This window comes from Penicillium cosmopolitanum (assembly GCF_028827165.1).
Source record: "Penicillium cosmopolitanum strain IBT 29677 chromosome Unknown utg000008l:1.0-4398992.0:1.0-4402845.0, whole genome shotgun sequence".
NCBI lineage: Eukaryota > Fungi > Ascomycota > Eurotiomycetes > Eurotiales > Aspergillaceae > Penicillium > Penicillium cosmopolitanum.
Window position 1 is genome coordinate 2820197 of NW_026622678.1, and position 20530 is coordinate 2840726.

Genomic DNA, 20530 nt, shown 5'->3' on the forward strand with positions numbered 1-20530 from the left:
CTGCCCAGGTGGGCACTTGAGTGATTGTGTATAAAGATGGATTGCTGTATATTTTTCAGTCGACATGAGCCCATGAGCCTAAGTACATGAAACTTGAAGAGCAGACTCGGAGTTAATCCAAGAAGTCACCGCGGAAAATAGCAGTAGCCAACAAGCTAGATCTCTCTCTCTGATTCCTTTCACTCTGTTTTCCGAGTCTACGTGGAACTCGACTGCAGTAAACATCACAGATATGCCAGCGGGCGACCCTATTGGGACACTGCTCAAGACATATTATTGTTCCCTGGGACAACCGCACAATGCCCACCTGGGCCCCTGGGCACCCAAGGGGGCAGGTGGGCAATGCGTACCTGTGTTTCCGCGATGAGACAAATCGAAATAGGTATCCATCATAGATTGTGCATGCCAGGTGTCTCCGCCACCCGCCTACAAGTGGAGAACCAGTAGTAGGACTAGGCCTAGGATCAACCTTGGAACACCTTCCAAGTTTAGAACACTAGTACTACACGTAGCAGTAGTGCCTAATCTCCAGAGCTCTTTGGAACTTCCGAGTACTAGAGTCCAAGGGTAGTACCACTAGTACTACTAGTAGTTAGTAGCCCTGAATACCGAGGTATGTTCAAGATTCATTTTGATTATTTCCGGTAGTACTAGCCTTGGAACATAGCGTCACTGGGTATATATTCATGTGATCTAGTCAAGTATATACAAACATGCAAAGAATTTCCATAAGAAAAAGCATTATGCACAACATATGCACTGTCTCTTCTCTGGAGGACCTACCCCCTCAACGGCAAAACCTTAGCCAGCAGAACCTCCTGCCGACAAAGCGGACACTCAGGCTTCTCCCTCACCCAATCCCTCACACAAGTCCAGCAGAAAACATGTCCACAAGTCGTAACGCTCGGATCTTTAAAGACCTCTAAGCAAAGCGTACACTTCCGCTGCTGACCCTCCGGAATCCACGACACAGCACCAGGCTCTTCTTCCAGATCATACCTAGCGGCCGAAGCAGGTAGTAACGGGACCGCGGACGGGTGCTGGATGGAAGTAATCAGACCACCTCCGGCCCCAGAACGATCCCCGTCGCCTGCAGCGAGGGAAGAGTCATCCTCATTAGCGGACGCACTGATCTTGCGGACGTGCAGGAATCCCTGAACGGCAATTTGAAGGACCATTAGGACGCCGAGGACTTCGTAGCCGACGCGCTGCTCGTTTGCGTCGATTTTCTTCGTGAAGACGTAGCGCAGGCGCCAGATGCGTTTTGCTAGGTGGTAGTAGCTGCCTGTGAAGTAGAAGGTGATTATGCTAAGGGCGTAGATCGGGGAGACGGATGTGAGGGAGTCTAGGTGTTCGAGGATATATTGCTGGAGGCGTAGCTTTGTGAAGAAGCGGCGGGCGGACGACGCTGATGCGGATTTGGGAGCATCGGCTGTGGAGAGGGTTGGTTTATTGAGGAGAGTTGCTTGTTGTGCGGCACGGAACTGCTGCTTTGCGATGCTGCGTTCGAGTTTGGCGCGGACACGTTGGCGGAAGGATGGCAGGGCACGTTGTAAGGTCCATGGAACTAGGATGGTGCTGAGGATGTAGCCGACTCGTCGGGTTATGGCTGGTAGGCGGAGGGTGTCATCCTCTAGTTGAACTAGATCGCAGTATTCTTCGCCTAGAGTGCGGTTGCCAATGGCGGTTGTCAGGGAGAAGTAGATGAGTTCGGTGATGTGTTTGATAGAGTTGGAGTGGGCGTGAGCGTAGCGGGCTCCGCGGAGGGCGCGCACGATTGATTGGGCTTGTTGGACAAGACCACCTGTGCAGAAGGCATCTTTCTCATGAGAGCGGATGATATCTGGGGAAGTTGCGAAGGGGTAGAAGTGGGAGGTTGACGAGCCGAGGGAGTTGGTGTTGGGTGTGGAGAGGGAGAGATGGGGGTCGTCGTCGGCCATGGTGGGCGAGGTGTTGGTGTTGGTGAGAGTGAGAGTGAGAGTGATCAAGAAGGAATTGGAATTGACTGGATGTATGTCACACTGGTGATCAGAGCCTTCCCAGCTACTCCATACACAACACACACAACAAGGAGAGTGAAAGTGAAGCTTTCCCCGGAGACAAGATGGAGATGGCCGATCCCCGGACTGCCCACCGCGACAGCCGAGGCAGTTGGGGGTCAAGGTCACCTGACACAGTCACAGTCACAGTCACAGTCACAGTCACGGTCTCCACGTGACTATTACCTAATCGGCTGCACCCGGCAGCCACCAAATCAGCCACCACCACCATCATCCTTGTCATGAAGAACTTGAAAGACTACTGCATTTTGTTTAGAGTACAGACTCTATACGAACACGGATACATTCTTCCTACTTCATATTCAGTACTCGACTACATTTCATACATCTCATACATGCTAGCATGTACCTTTCGAAATTGATGCTATTTCGGCAAACACAGGCGAAGACTCTCAACCAGTGAAAAGACGTACAGGAGTGGGTGCAGGGATCACCATGATGCCATTGTGGGTTTAGCGACTCCCCTTGGAAGACCTGGATGCGCCCCTGACTGTCGATCGCTGCGGATCTTTGCGCGCGCATGGCCTGGCGACCGCTCTGGTGCAGAGAAACTATCTCCACCGGCTCCAGCGAGGCCCAGACTAGTCGCGTTTGAGTCGAGTGTTGCGTCCGCAGTGGCCCCAACTTGCCTACCAGTGGACTTGTGGATTGCCCTGGGCTGCCCTGGGCTATCCAGTGGGACTGCCTGGACTGCAGTGGACTCTGCGTGCGGACTCTGCGTGCGGACTGGCCGTGCTTAATAACCCGAAAGCGGACGCGGCAATCTACCGTTTCAATCCCAATCCAATCTATTCCTATTCCACTTCTTGCTTCCTCACCCCTAGTCATTCGTTTTCTTTTTTGTTACTGAGTGTTGACCCCACGGGGATTTTACTTTTCACTTGACAACCCTTCCTATCACCCTGATCCCTTCTCCCTTTCATCCATGGAATAATGGGGCCCGATCAACATGCTCAGTTGGATGGGTTTGGGCGGACCTTCCCATTCCCCATCCGGGTAGCTGCCCTCATGGTGGCCGGTACGTGGATTTCGTGATCATGGACAGGGTCAGAGTCAACTGCTAACCTCTTCCTTTCCAGGTTTCTGGGGATGGGCCATGATCCTGCAGTATCTCGAAAGGACCGACATCGTAAGTGTGGCGTACCCGCAATCCGCAATCGCAACCCCTCTGATCGACCACCTGGCCAACATTCAACATCCCCCAAATTATCTGTTCGAACTGCCTTCTAACCGATCGGGCCTTCCTTGCTACAGAAAATTCACGATCTGATCGGGTATCCTTCCTCCACAAATCCACGACATCACACCGCCGCCTACCGCCTGGCCGCCATCTTCACCATTCCCCTGGCCATCTGGCAGATCGCCTTTTGGATCGCCACCCACCGTGAATTCAAGCTGGTTGAACACTTTGATTTCATTCCACAATCCGTCTTCGTCATCCTTCTCATAATTCTCATATGGCCGTTCAACAGAGCCGCCCGGTCCGGCCGCGTACGGTTCCTCCTGGCTTTCAAGCGGGTTGCTTTTGGCGGTCTGGCCGAGAACGCAGAGGCCAAGTTCGGTGATATTCTGCTGGCAGATGCCCTCACGAGCTATGCCCGCGTGCTTGCCGATCTATATGTGTCCTTCTGCATGTTCTTCACCGATGGGTGGCACTCCACCAACAAGCCTAACCGGGCTTGCGGAAACGAAATCGTCGTGCCGATCATTCTGGCCGTCCCGAGCGCCATCCGACTCCGCCAGTGCTTAACCGAATACTTCCGGGCTCGTCGAGCACCCTCACGACGCGGGGTCCCCAGCAAGGCAAACCAGCATTTAGCCAACGCCCTCAAATATGCCACTGCCTTCCCCGTGATTTGGCTGGCCGCCAAGCTCCGCAACTATAGCCCTCTGACTTTCCATGGCTACAGCGAGGTCTCTATTATGCGCCTCCTGTAAGGACTTTGCTCCCCTCCCCTCCCCGGATTTGGATTCGCATAAAGTTCTAGTCTTTCTAATCTCTTACCTCCTCTCAGATTCATTGCCTCCTTCGTCAACTCCAGCTACTCCTTCTGGTGGGATGTGGTTAAGGATTGGGACCTGACCCTTTTCTCTTCCGAACGCTGCGATTCGAGCCACCCCTACGGCTTGCGATTCAACCGCTGCTTCCACTCAGATCGCTTGTATCACTTGGTGATCTTCACCGACCTTGCCCTTCGATTCTCCTGGCTGTGGCGCATCCTTCCAGGGCTGTCATGGATCACCGAGACGGAATGCGGCCTATTCATTCTGATGTTCCTCGAAGTGGCTCGTCGGTGGATGTGGGTGTTCTTCCGAGTAGAGGCCGAGCACTGTATGTTTCACTATCCCTGTAGCCTCCCGCGTACAAAAATAGACCTGAGCCGCTCATCGCGGTTTCGGATTGATGAGTTCGATGATCTGATTAGCTAACGATATTGTCTCTTGTGCAACAGTTCGGAACAAGTTCGGTCCCAATTACGAAGAGATCCACCTTGGCGAATCGAACGGCAAGATCGACAAGGATTGAGAGTTTTTTGTAAAAAACACTGAACTTTCATCCTTGTTTATTTTCTTCCTTTTTGAGCATCGCAACTCTACCGCAATTCACCTTTGACCAACACATTTGGAAACGAGCATGAGACACAGAACTTTCCTTTTATTTTCCCACTTTACATCCCTATCGACTACCCCACCAACAAATACCGTCTAGAACACTTTATAGATACGAGACGAGATCCGATTCTCCGAAATACTTGCTCGGTGCCTTGAAAGCGCATTGATTCCAACTGTTTGCCTACTGTTCGCCTACTGTTAAATATCCATTATCCATTTTCGATACTTGATTTGTTTACCTCTCGGTTCCGTCTCATTCGAACCGCCACTCCGCCAGGCTGGGCATTTTTCCCTTTTTTCTTCCCCGGTTTCGCCACTGTCTCGGAATTTCAATTCGAACTTGACTTGACTAGGGTAAGGTTTCGGCTTTTGTTTTAACTCTTGTTTCGTTTTGCTTTTTTCGAGTCAGGGTGCGGGGGCTCATGTGTGGTATGCATGGAATGGAGCGAGGAGTGTTTGCGAGTCTATTTTTGAACCCTTTTCTTGGTTCCGCCCTGATTTCTCAGGGATTCGGACTGATCGATCATCGAAGGGCTTGGCTTGATTTGCCTTTGTATATATACCTTTCTTTTTCTCGTCTCGCTTTTCTTACCATATCTTTCTTCGTGTTTTTTGGGGAAGCTTGCTAGGCTGCGAGTGAATGTACAATATGGGTTCAGAGGACTTGAGCTCTTTGCTAATTGGATTTCGATATGATCCATCATGCATGTCTGTTCAACCGTAGTATCAAGAAAGACTCGCAGAATACTAGTGCTAGTCCTCTAGCGACAAGAAAAGGTGATCTTTCAGCATTTGCACCGGAGCTAGCCCACCTCGCCCATTCAACCGATCATCTAACCTCAAAGCACACTCACACCGAACTTGCACAACCCTTGCAAGATTGTATCTTCATCATACCCCGCCCTCTCCGCAGCCATCACCGCCATCCTCTTCCCCACCGTCAGAGCTAGCCCGGAAACATGCACGGCAGCATTGCCTCGACCCGCATCCGCCCAGTCCAATATGGCAGTTATCCGGCCACTCGATTCATCGATGAGGATATGTTCACTCTTGAGATCGTCATGGACAAGGCTGAAAATGGTTGTTTGATTCGGATTCTGGATGTTTCTAATACAGGCCGTCTGATTCGTGAGAAAGTATTCAAGTTTCGATGTGTTTTCGATACGAAAACCATCTTGATCAAAAACCTTAAGCAATATATCCTGAGCTGAAATTTGTCCAAGTTTAACCATCCGACCCCACGCCTCGATCGCAGAAACTCTCAAGACTTCCAAGTCCGGAAAAAACATCTCCGGTATCCTCACGCCAAGTCTCTTTTCAAGACCCTCTACCTCAACCTCCTTCATGACGGAAAGAAAAGTGACCAGGTCCTCTGCAGTTGTGTTGAAGACAGGTAGACGACGCAGCGCAGAACCGTAGAGTTTAGTCTCCAAAGAAGCACAGTACTCGCCCTCAAGCTCAGCAGTAGCAGCATCTCCCGCCAATGGTACTGGCCACGTCTCAATACTCCTCGGGATGAGACCCTCCCATGACCCGCGATCCTGGTAAATTGATCGAATATGATGCCGCAATGCAATATCTCGGGTCTGCATTTCCTGCCCGTTATAGGGTCGTCCTGTGCGAGGCTTCGTAAGAAGGACTTTTAGACAAGCAGGGACTAAATTGTCGTCAGAAGGTGTCATGGGCACGAGATCGCAACCTTGAGAAGCTGGCCAGGAGTCTAACTTCAAACAAACAGAGTAAGGCCGCATGCCTACTAGTACTAGGTTGAGACTGGTTCGTCCAGTAACACATGCTTCAAGTTTATAACAATGTTATGTCCACCAGGTTATCTTCATGTTCTGGCCAAGCCTCTCCATACATGATTCCGTGGAGATAAACATGAGTCAAAAGCCTGTATCCACCCTCAACAGGTCTGAGAGCTAGGGGCATTTCTAAACCACTGACGATGACAATTTTGTCGCCGTGTTGAATAGGTACTGGAAGGGGGTCAGCTGCGGTACCAAAATAAGACTTCTCGGTATGAAAGAAACATTTCTTTTGTGAGAATGCCATCGCCTGGGAGTGGAAACCGAACCCTGAACCCCGCAGTGCTGAGAAAACTTGAACAGGTGGGCTAGTTCTCTCTTTCATTATACGGAGAAACGCGTCTCGCTCCCAGGAGCCTTTGGGTATATCATCACCTAACCCCTCGTTCTGCAGAGCGGCGGCCATGAGGTCCAACTCTCCGAGATTAATAGTATGATACCAGCGCTCGAAATTATCATTCTGAGCACTGGATGCATTACACTTCGGGTTGTCGTTGACGAGTGTACGCTGGAAAGCGATCTTTGAGGGCTCCCCTGTCGGATAGTCGGACCACTGACTAGTCTCTGTCCAAGCCTTTAAGACCAAGAAGGCTTCGTAGGTGATGCGCTGGTACTCCTTCTGCTCAGATGGCCGGATTCTTCCATTCCGCGAACCACTTTTCTGTGTGTTCAATCTTTCCATGACTTGACGCAGGTCACTCCCTTCACCAAGAAGGGATTCATGGCGAAGGATGATTGTATCGACAACCACGCCCTTGAGTATCAATGCAGTGCCATCTTCCGAGAACCTCCAGACTGGATCAGCCGACCCAGATGCCGAAAATCGGCTACGTAGAAGACCGTATCTCGGGTCACTCGGCTCCCAGCCATGTTCAGCCCAGTCTGGAACCCAGGATGCCAGCGTGTCTCGGCGTCGATCTGAAGGGACATGGTATAGTACGTATAAATTCTTATCGTAATTTATGGTCGCCATAACTGCTTCTCGGTAAACCGTCTCGACACTGAGAGAATAATCTGGAAGGGGGAATGGTATCTCTAGCTCTGATAAAAGACCATAGAGAGCAAAAACCTTGTCTTTTGGGTCTCCAGACTTTTTCCGACGAGCGTTCTCAAAGATAGCAAACACTAAAGGGTCGTTCATTATGTCTCCAGGGTTGTCGTCCAGTAATTCTTTAGCTCCTTTATATCGCTTAGCGGTGAGATAGAGTGTGAACTGCCGCTGCAGGCCCATGGCTTCTTGCCACCTGCACCATGGATATTTGACAGAGTGTAGAGCATCAGAAACAAGCAGAATTTGCCTCCATTCGAGTTCGAACTTTCCACATCTCACAGATAGGCGGTCTAGCCAAGACAAAGTCGCTTCTTGGACGGTCCACATTCGATGGAACCAATTTCGCTCAAAGAGGAAACCTAGAGGATCCTCGAGCTGTGACTCCACAGCTAATATCATGCCGATGAGCCCCAGTCTTCTCATAACATTGACACAGGGGTGTTTTGCGACTCACTTCTTGAAAGAGCCCTGGCTCGTTCCTGCAATTGTCGCTGGGATTCTCTGCGGTCTAGCCCCAAGTCATCCTCCAGAGGACTAACAAGATCCCGGATCGTATCTATGGCTGTCTTGATATAGACATCGCTTGGCCCGAGCCAAACGACAACCTTACGAGCGCACTTATAGATTTGACCCATAAGAGCAACCTGAGAGTTGCGCTCTGTTAGCCCTCCTGTTGTTTGATCGATGCATATACTATCGACCCAAAGCTTGGCCACATCCGTCTCATGACGAAGATGACGGAGGGCTTCCTCGCAGGTGACGGTGACCAGCAAGCTCCCATCATGGCATCCAATCGAACGACTTGGTCTTTGAGACTCCCAGGTGTAAGAGACTGCGGTGTAATCTCCATCCCATTCTGGATGATCATCGAGGGAAATGTGCTGTAGACGGCATTGAATGGGCGTTGTTGGGTCCGTGGCAGGGTCCAAATGGATGACACGAGTATACCGGGAACCTGGGAGGGGGACATGATAGTATTGATCTTTGGCCATAACGGAGAAGGCTTGAGAGATCTGTTGTCCCTGAAATCCGCACAATCGTCCTGAGTGACGGGGCCTTAGAGGTTAGTAGCAATACTTACCAAAAGACACGGAGAGCGGGGTCATCCCCTCGTATCATTTCTCACCAATGTCTCGCCAACCACCAAACGTTAACTTAGCCTCGTCAACTCAGCCTCGTAAGTTGCCTCATTGCCATTCATCTCCACTACATGCCAAGCCAGCAACACGTTTTGAACGATTTCGTGAATATTTGAACAACCCTTTTTTATAGACTCGGAAGCCCTCGTTGGATATCGCCAAGGATGAGAGGCTCTTCTCCAGAACCCCCCATCGCAGACGATGCTGACTTCATTATTCACACTTGCGGATGTTCGCGCCGCAAGGCAGCTTCGGCTCTGAAGGTGTGTGATCACTGATAAATTCTCCCGCCCCATGGGAGCTTTAATTTTCAAGAGTTAACATTCGCTGTCTATCCTAGTTACACAAGGGCAACAGGGATGCCGCCGTGAAGAGCCTGCAAGACTCAGTCCATATTAGTATGCATATCATTACCCTATTTATCACCATGGCGATTTCCATACTAATTGTCTGTAGCTTCGCCTTTGAGTAGCGCCTTACCTATGGTCAAACAATCTCCAAATCCCACCGAATCCCCCACATGCCCAAGCGAGATCATATCTCGAAAAGCCTCGCCGTTAACTCCTGGCCGAATTGCCGGCTCCGAGAAGCTACATGATTCTCCCAAGCCACTAATACTAGCACCGGGAAGGCACGAAGGACTCTCCACATTAGTGAAGATACCGGACACGTCTGTGAGCAATGGTCAGACTCTAGGAGATTCCAAAGTACCGACTCCCTCTCTCCAGAATCCTACCCTAACTTATCTGAGCCAATCGTGAAGAACATACTAACGCTCTTAGACACAGGCTGGGTCATTTGCCGAATTATCATCCCGAAAGCTTTACCACAAGCCGGCTGAAGAGCCTGGGATTGCAATCCGGGATGGGAAGTGGGATTTTGAGTTACCCAGCGTGGAAATTCCAGCCGGCCAGCCTCACTTTTCCCTCGACGAGGGAACGAGGTTACCTTTTTCTTCAGTGCGACTCATATCTTCTCTTGGTCGGACATGCCAAGGAGTCAACATTTACCAATATCTATCATACTTCGACGATTGGGTTGTCAGTCGCGACCTAGGCACCGACATCTACGGAGTCCCTTCAATATTCTACGCAGCTGCCACGAATGATGTTCATGCCGTTCGTGCATGGGCGTCATATGGAGCAGACGTCAATGCATCTGAACGGAAGACTAGGATTCCTCTCCTGGCATTTGTCATCCTTAGAACACAGGCCACGAACCAAGATAGCACCTCGATGCTGATGACCCTGCTTAGCCTAGGAGCTGACGCCTCATTGATTCCCAGAGTCTTGTATTCACCCTGCCTTGAAGATCCCGTGGAGAGGCTACCTCTTGATGAACGGTATCCCGGGTTCAACGAGCCAAAGACATCTTGGTGCAAGGACGTTGTTGCAGAGCAGATGGCTCGCGCCATAAATTTGAGCCAACGGTACTTTCTCGAGAAGGTCGCGCAGGCCAAAGCTCCGTCTGGTCGGCAATCACAAGTCACTAGGGTCCACAACGCCACAGCGCTCCTGGGAGTTTCCAATTTCTTGATCGGCCAGTCGTCGGCAACGCAAACTGTTTCAGATGTGCTGATATCGCACTTGGCTCTTCCCAGATCCAAACCCTTGGTCATGGCGTTCACAGGTACATCCTTCCAGATTTCAGCTCTCTGTTATCAATAATCACATTTGGCTGTTGCCACCACTGACAATACCTAGGTCCATCCGGGCATGGAAAGACGGAGTTAGCCAAGCGGATGGGCGAGCTTCTGAACCTCGACATCCAATGCATCGACTGCACGGAGATGAAGCATGAAACTGATCTTTTTGGACCTAAAAAGCCGTACATTGGTCATGAGCTAGGATCACCTTTGAATAACTTCTTAGCTCGGAATAGTGGCAAGCGCTCTGTTGTGTTTCTCGATGAGTTTGAGAAGACCACACGAGAGGTCCAAAACGCGCTTTTAGTACTATTCTCTGAAGGTTTGATACGAGCTATTGGTCATATCCTATTTGGGGTCTAATTTCCTTATAGGCCAGTATTCTGACCGGAGAAACCGCCAGCCTGTCGATGCTTCTCAGATAATTTGGATCTTTGCTACGAATGCAGCGGATGAAATCATCCTCGACTTTTTCGAAATTCATAAGCACGAGCTGGTCGATGAAGACCATGTCCGCCGGTCTGAACTGACGTTGAATCTCACATCGTCTATCAAGAAACAGCTGAAATCCACCTTTGGGGTAAATTTCTCTTTGGATCCCACTATGAAGATGTCGCTGACCGAAAATACACAAACAGAACCCATTGTCAGGCCGCATATCCGTTGTTGTGCCGTTTCTACCATTCTCGCTCGTCGAGGCTGCCGTGGTCGCCCACAAATTCGTTCTCGAGCTCAAGAGACAAGTATTGCAGTCCGTCAAGGTCTCCGGCAAGAGGCTCGTTGGGCACATCGTACTCGAGTTACGTGGAGATGGTGCGATCTGCAAGGCAATAGCGAAAGAAGGTTATGACTGCGATCAAGGAGCGAGATCTCTTCAGTCTTCAGTCGAAACCAGAATTGGAGACTCTCTGGTACGAACGTACCTGGAAGAGGAAGAACAGATCGATGATTCGTCGCCTATTATTAGATATATAGTGTCTCTGACACGACACGGAAACATCGTGGTTCGCAAGAGTATGGGACCTATAGAAGAGGGGCCAAAGCAAGGAAAAGAGAAACAGAATAGAGAGGAGTTAAAGGCTGAGAAGGAACAAGAAGATCAGGAAAAGCAGAAAAGGTCATCGGAACAAGATCAAATTTCGGATATCGAAAACCGGGACTTTCCCATGCTGAATCTTCTTTGGCATATTAAGAAGACCAAATGACTATACTTCATTTGATACACCAAAAGTGGAGACGATGCAGATAGTGACTATGTATGTGCCTTATTAACTACTAGTTAATGTGCGATTTGGCCTTTGACTTGCTAGGGCCCCACCCGTTCCATTCACATCAGACTAGACATTTTACCAGACTCAATACAACGCCTTCCGAGCTCATCTTCCATAGTCTACATCGCATTGCCCAATGACCTTGCCTTTTACGAAGTATAGTGTTAATTCTGCTCTGTCTGCGGTACTTAAGGTGGAATGGAAGATAACTGTACCTTTGAACACAAGCCGAAATGACAAAGTTGCCTCGAAGCTCATTTCAATGTCATAACTGACCTTATACCAATTCCCATGTCCGGAATCGACTAGTTCAAACTCGGAGGCTGGGATTCCAGAGAGGTCTGACTTAAGAGTGGCAACGCGCCTGCAGTCTTTGTCCATCCGTAAGTCGAAAAGCCGTCTCAAATCACGAGGCAGAACTTACCAGGTGTGACGAAGAACGAAGGTTCACCCGAGCCGGTGTAAATGATCAAATCGGTTGAAAATATCATGTTTTCGAGGTTGGTGAGCGCCCGGTAAAAATCGAAACTGACGACTTTCTTTGAGGTGAATTTATCACCCTAGATCTTGATAAGCATCGAATGGCAAACATATATGGCTGAGGTATGATTACCTTGTTCACATACCACCGCATGACATTACGGCAAAAGTGCTTCTGCTCTGTAGCATTCCATATCCTGCCAGTGAGGTTAGTATCATTCCGTGATGGCAAGATGATATGTAGTATATTAGCCCCACTTGTTCGACTCAGCAGTCCGGCGTTTGTCTGGAGCTTCGTGGACATCTGGATTCCAGACTTCCTTCATATCAATACCGTAATGATGGCGGATGATGCGTGTTTCAACAATGTCACCCTGGATTCCTCGCAGCATGGCGCCCCGGGTGACGGCAGACCACCTGTATGATAAATTGGAGCTGAAATCTTAGTGGAGATCTTATATAGGGTAAACGTACGCGTTCACCGGTTGAATAACCCTGAGCTCTGGAATATCATCCTCCCCATTGAAGTGGTTCTTGATCTCTTGGCGGAGATACTCGCTGCTTCCAAATCCGCCAACAAGCAGAAGCGCAGAAACTTTAACATTGCCGAGGCTTTCCTCGACGCGATCCAGTTGGTCGTTTATTAGCACGATAACCATGCCAATCACCGGATCGAACACCCCTTTCAGCTCGTCAACTGTCAGTATTAAGTTACCACTCTCAATTCCGAGGTCTGAATCATCTTCAAGTTCAATGGTAGTTGGGACTATGGACTGTTAGAATACGGGACTCCTTTCGCTTCAAAAACAGGGAGGGGGGGTTATACCGCGAACTTTATATTCTGCCCCCGAGAAGCCATCAAGACCGAAATTTATTTTTATCTACTAGGCATTTCAGTAGGGTATTGCCCGCGTTGTGGGATTCCTTGACTCACGTCTTCGTTGAAAGCTTGTTGCATCTATTTCATGTTAATACAAGATTTCATGATTGTCTCAAGATTCTCACCTCATCCATAGCATCCAGTGACTCTGACCAGGAAAGCTTGTCTAGCTCCTTTCCGAGCCTCGTTTGCACGAGTGCCTCAAATTTGCGGTTCAGATAGACAGATCCGCAAAGCCCGCCGCTACCAACAGTTACCTCATCGACCCTTAGAAGTGGCGACGTCTCAAAGACTCGGTAGGTGGTGAGATCCTGTATATATCAGAGCTCCGACGCTGATTGAGATGTGTTATACACTACTAGTGCTTACGACAGTGCCTCCACCGGCATCACATGTTATGAATATGTCGCCCTTTTTTACAGAGGAATCTGGTAGCTTTCTCAATATTAGCCCTCGATCTACACATTTCTGCGAGCAACAAACCTGGTGAAATGTGTAGACGGCAGCCGCCTCTGGCTCCGTTATCATCCTGATCTTGTCCAGAGGGCCGAAATGGGCTCGATGTGCACACTGCAGCGTATCCGATTTTGCTTTATCGGACCACACGGCCGGAACGGTGAGAATAGTTTCCATCGGCGTGTCGAGGATGAAGTCTAGTCCTGTTAGCTACTTGGTTCCTAAAGATGATCGCGGATGTACCTTTGCCCCATTCTGACTCCATTCGATCTATAGCTAGAGCACGGATAGACTCGAGGAATTTGGTTATTCCATCTGTAACCTTGCGATTCGGAGGAAGCTTCCCCAGTTTCGTTGAAAATGTAGCTAGTGTCTGGGCTGCACGTATCTGTTCAGGATCAAGATAACTTATTCAGTCAGCTTATCTGAATGGGTTGTCTAACCTGTGAGCAAACTGGCCTCGTTAAGGACGGAGGTTCGCTTACAGTTTCGCGTAGCAAATCCTGTCAGGGTCATTGTCTAGTTCAAAGCCCCACTTGAAACCCCCTGGGGCGGTTTTGTCAAATTTGAAGACCCTAATCATGATTTTCAGTAACATTCTTTTCATTGCTAAGGGTCTGGTTCCACGAACGATGGCACTTTCGGGGAGCTTTGGCTGCCCATCCCCGGCCAGTGGTCTTCAATAAGCTCGATTGAAACATCAGAGGGCTTGACAAAAGTCAGTAAATATAGCGCCCATATGAATGATGGAGGACTGACATCCTGATCCTTCTCGACGTAGGCATACGCTACTCCAGAGTACGTAGTACCAAAGTCGATGGCGCACTGGCACGAGTCAGCCACAAATCGATTTTCAGATACTCCACTTTCACAAACAATAATTTTCCCATCATCCATAGTGGCTTACAGAAGTGAAGGATAAATTTTAATGTCAGGTCTCGTGGTAAGCCCCAAGAGGTAGGTGGATTGATACGAGAGACTGGAGAGCAGACAGCTGGGCAGAACAGAAGGTTCGAAGGAGGACTGTATGGAATAACCCCTCATTTATTTGTGGCGCCATTTAATAACCAATATGGGCTGCGCTGGATACGAGTTGTAGTGAGAAAGGGGTTTAGTGAGCGTCGATCGTCAAGTGGCTGTGCCAAGTCAGGGAGCCTATGCGCAATCATCGCCAGATGGCATTAACAGCAGACGACGATGCGCGAGGCTTCTGGTCAGATCAGAGAATGTCCGCAACTTTAATTTGACTATGAAAACAAGGCTCATCATCAGGCTTGGCGTTTCGTTTTCCCATTTCCCACCATGGCAGCTAACGATCTTCTGGTAAGCCGCTGCTCTCATTCCAACAAATGGTTATTCGTTTCTGTATTGCTCGGATACTCACTCACTTATGTAGATTGGAATTGGTTTCGGCAGTCTGACTGTTTCGGCGGCGTATCTACTGCCTGGGAAGGTAACTTGGCGTCCCTTGGAGCTTTGGAAGACATAGCTGATGGCTCTAGAACGCCAATCCAACATTGGTTGACGGTTACCCTGGAGCGGCAAGTTTCAGGAACGCTGTTGTACCGTTGTACGTGCCTAGATGCTTGTACGCCGTACTAAGCAGCCACGATGGATCTGACCTCAAACGCAGCCACTTGCAGTACGATGGTGAAGAACAACGGGCCACCGGCTGGGGTCACTGTTCCCAGTCGGACGCGCCTGTGGAAGATAACATTCGACTGTAAAGCACCCCTTCCCCCAAGTCTGTATGGTTTGCGCTGAACGTCATGTAGGAGGACCGGCCGAGATAGCTTTCAAATAAAATCTGATGGCGATATACTCACCATGTTGACTCACAGAGAAGGCGAACAGTCAACGCAAATAAACCATAACATCGGTCCCGCCTTGCTAATTAGAGAGTTTATGAGCAGCCTCGCAGCTCATATTCGCAAACGTGCCGAGGTGACGTTCGGTAGTGATCGCGAATCCGAAGCGAACTTGAAGGTTTCTTGTCGCTGATTGATGCTAGGCGCCCTAAACAATGCTAGATACAGAATCGCCATCTCGGTGCCTCCTTCGTGGTATGGCCATGTACAGGCCTCGGCATTAGGGCTTGTCGACTCTGATTTGGAGCCCCGGTTGGAGGTGCAACTAGTACCTGAGCCCATTGCCTGTTTGGTTTACTTCTTCAGTAAGAATAAAAAGCACTCCTTGGGCAACGGTGGTGTAGTATGTCATTGTAGCATGGACGAGAGGTTCACTGTGAGCGATCTGCTTCCTTTTCTGATGGATTTCGGATAACTAGTAACAGTTTCTAGACAATTACTCAAATCCTTGTCACGAAAGGGGATTTGTCCTTAGACTCACGACTTTGTGCGATGGAAGTTCAGACCTTCAGCCAGACGGAGATTTCGAATGCATTACGTGTGATAATTGAAGCACGGATAGAAGCAGATTTTGACAAGACAGACGATGATCCTGCACTGCTACACAATAAGCTACAAGAGGTGACAGTATTCGCCGCATTCAATATTCCGATATTCTAATGCTTCACTTAGATTGGCGAGAATTTCTTAAAAGTATGTCGCTGTGCAGTAATATGGGCTAGGAACTAAGTATACTTTAGTTTTTGCCTACATTTGATGGAACCAAAGACTACAAGTTGCGTTGTAAGTCTCCAAGGGTGCATAATAGAAGCCGTCATTGCTCACAATCTGCCCAAGTGCCGTGGAAATTTCCCGACCGACCAGAAGCACACATTCGAAACAACCACATGTTGGTTGACGCGTCAACACTTCGTGAACAAATTTTCAAGAAACTTCTTTCCCCCGTACTCGCGTCTCTCACTCAAATGTCCCGTAAACAGGGGCAGAAACTTTACATCCTCTGCAGCGGGGTGCTTAGTGAGTGTCCTTATGTTTCCCTATGTTTAAACCAGCTACTCTCGAACCAGGGAGTTGGTGAAGAGATAGAGATACTCAGGGCTGTTAACGGGTAATAAAGTTTAACGAAGACCAAAACAATATGGGAGGTGCTAAATTTTAGTAGTCGAACAAGTGCATCCTGCGGTGCCACCATTTTTATGGACCCGGACCGGCGACACAGTCAAGTTGGAACCATAGCGCCGCTGCCAGACCAAACCGAGATTCACTTGCACTCAACCCCCGGATCCAAAGCAGACATTCTCATCCAGCGCCTGAAAAGCGTTTCTGTCGATTTGCTGCCTCTGGGAGAGAAGACGACCGAGAACTGCTTAAGCCACAATAAGGCGGTATTGCTAGAGAGGAGGATAAAGCTATTGCTACATGAATATCTTAAGTGGTTTGGGTTTTCACCTTTACTATTAGACTTATTCGTGTCTATTCACTCCTTGCATATACTACTTGGAAAGCAAGCTTCATCTGCTGATTTGAGGAAGCAACTGGAAAAAGCCATCAGACGTAAACATGTATCAGAAGGCACCCAAGCGGAGGACCTGATGCTCTGGTTCTGCAGGATTGGTGCCACATCCGGTCTATTGCAGTTCCTCCATGACACCGGCTCATCGATAGTTGAGGCCGCACCACTTGATGCGTTCACCCGCGCCACTCCGGTCGACGTTGCAGTTGCGAATGTCCAACCTTCGGTGCTAGACTGGCTTCTGAAAAAGGGAGCATCGTTTGAGAGCAAAGCAAGCGATGGCTCAACGTGCCTTCATGTCGCTATTCGCAATTTCGCACAGCTCCGTACTCCCGAGTCGAAGTCGGTCGTCGAACTTCTCATCCCTTTCCTCTCCAGGGCTCCGTGGAGAACCACGGAGGAAACCTTCTGAACATTGAGAATGATAGTGGCTCCACTGTGCTTGATATCGCCTTGGACGCGGGCCTGAATGTCGACACACTCACAAAGGCTGGAGCGAAGCGGAGCTCCGGGCTGAGAACTTATCAACCAAATCTTATGAAAGCCATTGAGGCTGACGATGGACCGGCTCTTACAAAACTGTTGGACAACCTTCGCAATGTCGATATAGATCTTCGGTGTCCTGATGGTACCAGCCTCCTCCATTTCGCAGTGCTGAATCAAAGCTTCTGTTGCGTTCAGATACTGTTGAAGTACCACAAAGAATTGGGAAATGCCGACGTCAACTCTAGGATCCCCGGCGGATGGTCCGCCTTACATCTTGCCGTGTGTCTGGATAATCTGGCCATTACAACACTTCTTGTACAGAACGGTGCAGATATCAACGCATCAAGCTATGAGGGCAATGGTTGGACCACTGTCAACAAAGATCTTGCGTTTGGCACCAAAGGCTCAGTGTCCTTTATGAGGTCCCCATGCCCGAACGGGCTAAGAGGTGGCTGTTGGAAACCTCTTCATATCGCCTCTGTTGCTGGAAATGAGCCGATTGTTAGACTCCTCGTTGAAAAGGGTGCAATGCCTCACTCGAAGGATCTTGAAGGCTGCACGGCCATCCAGCGTGCCATCATGAATGGGCATGCACATCTTGTGCAGGTAATGGTGCAGCAAAGTAAACAAACAGGGTCCTCTGCACCTCAGGCCATTCAAAGCGGGGAGGCCACTGCCACCAGAAAATCTGCCACTGGATCTGCCACTGGATCGAATCCTGACAGTGTTTACCAGAATTTGCTAGGAGAGAAATGCTCGTCTGGAGAGGGCCGGACCGCTCTTCATGATGGTGTTCAGGCAGGAAATGAGACAATCGTAAAATTTCTACTCCAGAATGGGTGGAATCCAAACTCTCGAGAACCTGGGTCGATGTGGACCCCCCTCTCCTACGCCGTGGCTCAAGAAGACAGAGCTCTTACTAGGCTCCTGTTAAAACATAGAGCAGATCCCCGATCCGTCCATGCCGATGGCAGCACATCGCTTCATATTGCAGCTGAAGGGGAGAAGATCCAGATATTACGGGATATTCTCTCCCTGTGTTCTGTCACTTTGAGAGATAGCCATGGAGCGACCCCTCTACACTACGCTGCTCGGAAGGGTTTCGCTGCAACGACGAAGCTGCTTCTCAAGAGCAAGTTACACGTCGACCTGTGTGACATGGCCAACCAGACTGCTCTCTTTGTGGCCATAGGTAATGCTAACTTGCCTGTCGCCCAGCTGCTCCTGGATTATGGTGCGGTGACCAACATTGAAGACAATTCACGGAGGAACCTTTTACATGCTGCAGCCTCTAGTGGAAGTCCATCGGTACTGGAACTGGTGGCTTTGCGAGGGAAATTCCAAAGCCTACCGCTTGAGGCGATGGATATCCACGGGCGTACTCCCCTGCAAGTTGCAGCTGAGAAACACGATGTGAAAATGGTTCAGGTACTTCTTCAACTCCATCGGCCACGGGACTTGTGGCGTCCAATTCTCAGTGTCCTGTTCGCCGCGGCTGCTACTGGGAACGATGCCGTCCTGCACACAATCCTCGACTACAATATAAAATTTATATCTGCCCTCGGCGGGGACCCCGAGACAGCTCAGATCGCCAACATCAATGGCGTAAGCGTCGTTCCAAAGAAGTCGTGGACCCTTCTCCACGCCGCAGCTTGGAGTGGCCAAACCTCTACCGTCCGGTCTCTTCTCCAGAGAGGCGTGTCAGTGAATACCGAAACTGATTTTTTCTCTGACACCTCTGGGTCTCATCGCCGTTGTTCCTCATGACCAGTTACTGCAGCAACATCTGACGATAGCAGCACTACTTATATCCCATGGAGGGGATATTTTCAAAGGAGGGTTTGGAAATACGCCGTTGCATTTAGCCGCGCTAGCAGGTCATAATGGCCTCGTGACCATCCTGCTCTCGCAAGGCGCTTCCGTTGCTTGGGAAAACTGGGAAGGTGAGTTGGCTCTCCATTGCGCAGTGCATAGTGGCCACAGCTCCGTGGCCTCAACGCTGATTGAGCATGGATCCAATGCCAACCAGCTCAGCAAAAGGAACTTGCCGCCTCTTCACGAAGCAGTTCTGGCTGGAAATCTCGAAATGGTGAAAGGGCTTGTTACAGCAGGCATCAATACTGACCTCTTCGCACCGGATGGGATCACAGCTCTACATGTCGCTTCCTCGGCAGGTAAAATTGAGATCATTCGTCATTTACTGAATAATGGGACTGGTCTAGAATGGAGAACTACCGCTGGTGGCTTATCCCCTCTCGACGTCGCTGCAAGTAACGGGCAACTCGAAGCAGTCAAAACTATCATGGACTCTCCACCTTACAAGTCTACTCATCACTCTGACACGACGTATGCATGGATCGCTGCTAGCAAGGCTGCCGCCTTCCAGCCCAAAATCTGCAAATACATTTACGAAAGAACCAACTGCCAGCGAGATCTTGGTGCCGGTATATTGCACTGGGCCATCGCACAAGACAGCAGATCTCTGGTGGCCTTCCTTGTCGACATCAGGGTGGATTTTAGGACCCCTAACTCGGATGGATGGAGTGCTCTACATACCGCGGCAATGAAGGGTAGGATCTCTATTGCCCGTGCTATTCTCGACGAGGGGTTTGACGTCAATTATAAGACTCATTTGTCGCGCACCGCCCTCCACCAGGCCGTCGCCGCTGATCAAGCAGAAGCGGTGTCCTTCCTACTCTCCAATGGTGCCGACATTAATATTCGCGATGAGAACTCACAACTGCCTATCCACATCGCTATCGACTACGGTGCGTTAAATGCACTTCGTGCACTACCACTCACAGCAGATGACTTCAACAGGAATGATTTCAACGACAAATCCTTGATCAAGTTGGCTGTCGATTCCGGAGATGGTGCACTGCTCAGAACTTTACTGCAAATAGAAAACAGCCTAGGCCCAGGCCACACAGGCTCCCTCTCACACGTAGTGGGGACACACGATACACACCTTATCCGACAGTTGCTTGATCACGGGGCAGAACTGAATACCAGGGATCAAAAGGGCTTTTCGCCACTGCGTGAGGCGGTCGTGAAGCGTAATCTAGAAGCAGCAGCTCTCCTGGTGGAAAGGGGCGCTGATCTTGAATCAAAATGCAGCCTGGGAATCACGCCCTCGCTTTTGCGGCCAAGTCCAATGACTTGGAAATGGCAAGGCTCCTTATAAGACATGGAGCAAATCTCAATGCCACAGAAACGGTTAATGGGTGTCCCATTCTAATTGCCGCAGCCGAATGTGGGCA

General features: G+C 49.7%; 8 protein-coding genes across 8 annotated transcripts; 3 read left to right on the top strand and 5 right to left on the bottom strand.

Moving 5' to 3' along the window:
• Nucleotides 1-779: 779 nt before the first annotated feature.
• On the bottom strand, nucleotides 780-1940 carry pex10 (ubiquitin-protein ligase peroxin 10; the record flags this gene model as incomplete). Its single annotated transcript, XM_056632273.1, has 1 exon — nucleotides 780-1940. One exon carries the CDS (start codon nucleotides 1938-1940, stop codon nucleotides 780-782), a length of 1161 nt encoding a protein of 386 aa, XP_056487824.1.
• Nucleotides 1941-2993: 1053 nt separating this feature from the next.
• On the top strand, nucleotides 2994-4587 carry N7509_007637 (EXS domain-containing protein; the record flags this gene model as incomplete). The annotated part of the gene is made up of 5 exons (XM_056632274.1): nucleotides 2994-3078; nucleotides 3140-3189; nucleotides 3315-3994; nucleotides 4076-4392; nucleotides 4487-4587. The coding sequence occupies 5 exons, from the start codon at nucleotides 2994-2996 to the stop codon at nucleotides 4585-4587; spliced, it is 1233 nt and encodes a 410-aa protein (XP_056487825.1).
• A 925-nt stretch (nucleotides 4588-5512) lies between these two features.
• On the bottom strand, nucleotides 5513-6355 carry N7509_007638 (uncharacterized protein; the record flags this gene model as incomplete). Its single annotated transcript, XM_056632275.1, has 1 exon — nucleotides 5513-6355. The coding sequence occupies one exon, from the start codon at nucleotides 6353-6355 to the stop codon at nucleotides 5513-5515; it is 843 nt and encodes a 280-aa protein (XP_056487826.1).
• A 121-nt stretch (nucleotides 6356-6476) lies between these two features.
• On the bottom strand, nucleotides 6477-7712 carry N7509_007639 (uncharacterized protein; the record flags this gene model as incomplete). The annotated part of the gene is made up of 1 exon (XM_056632276.1): nucleotides 6477-7712. One exon carries the CDS (start codon nucleotides 7710-7712, stop codon nucleotides 6477-6479), a length of 1236 nt encoding a protein of 411 aa, XP_056487827.1.
• A 239-nt stretch (nucleotides 7713-7951) lies between these two features.
• On the bottom strand, nucleotides 7952-8524 carry N7509_007640 (uncharacterized protein; the record flags this gene model as incomplete). The annotated part of the gene is made up of 1 exon (XM_056632277.1): nucleotides 7952-8524. One exon carries the CDS (start codon nucleotides 8522-8524, stop codon nucleotides 7952-7954), a length of 573 nt encoding a protein of 190 aa, XP_056487828.1.
• A 311-nt stretch (nucleotides 8525-8835) lies between these two features.
• Nucleotides 8836-11521, top strand: N7509_007641 (uncharacterized protein; the record flags this gene model as incomplete). Its single annotated transcript, XM_056632278.1, has 7 exons — nucleotides 8836-8934; nucleotides 9012-9069; nucleotides 9128-9345; nucleotides 9454-10300; nucleotides 10375-10638; nucleotides 10691-10896; nucleotides 10955-11521. 7 exons carry the CDS (start codon nucleotides 8836-8838, stop codon nucleotides 11519-11521), a joined length of 2259 nt encoding a protein of 752 aa, XP_056487829.1.
• A 171-nt stretch (nucleotides 11522-11692) lies between these two features.
• N7509_007642 (Hsp70 family protein) lies at nucleotides 11693-14300 on the bottom strand (the record flags this gene model as incomplete). Its single annotated transcript, XM_056632279.1, has 16 exons — nucleotides 11693-11733; nucleotides 11803-11958; nucleotides 12012-12147; nucleotides 12201-12264; nucleotides 12326-12484; nucleotides 12542-12833; nucleotides 12894-12948; nucleotides 13002-13025; nucleotides 13073-13258; nucleotides 13317-13382; nucleotides 13431-13600; nucleotides 13647-13810; nucleotides 13889-13978; nucleotides 14035-14111; nucleotides 14163-14228; nucleotides 14280-14300. 16 exons carry the CDS (start codon nucleotides 14298-14300, stop codon nucleotides 11693-11695), a joined length of 1767 nt encoding a protein of 588 aa, XP_056487830.1.
• A 2563-nt stretch (nucleotides 14301-16863) lies between these two features.
• Nucleotides 16864-20454, top strand: N7509_007643 (ankyrin repeat domain-containing protein; the record flags this gene model as incomplete). Its single annotated transcript, XM_056632280.1, has 3 exons — nucleotides 16864-17082; nucleotides 17163-18974; nucleotides 19042-20454. 3 exons carry the CDS (start codon nucleotides 16864-16866, stop codon nucleotides 20452-20454), a joined length of 3444 nt encoding a protein of 1147 aa, XP_056487831.1.
• Between the last annotated feature and the right edge of the window lie 76 nt (nucleotides 20455-20530).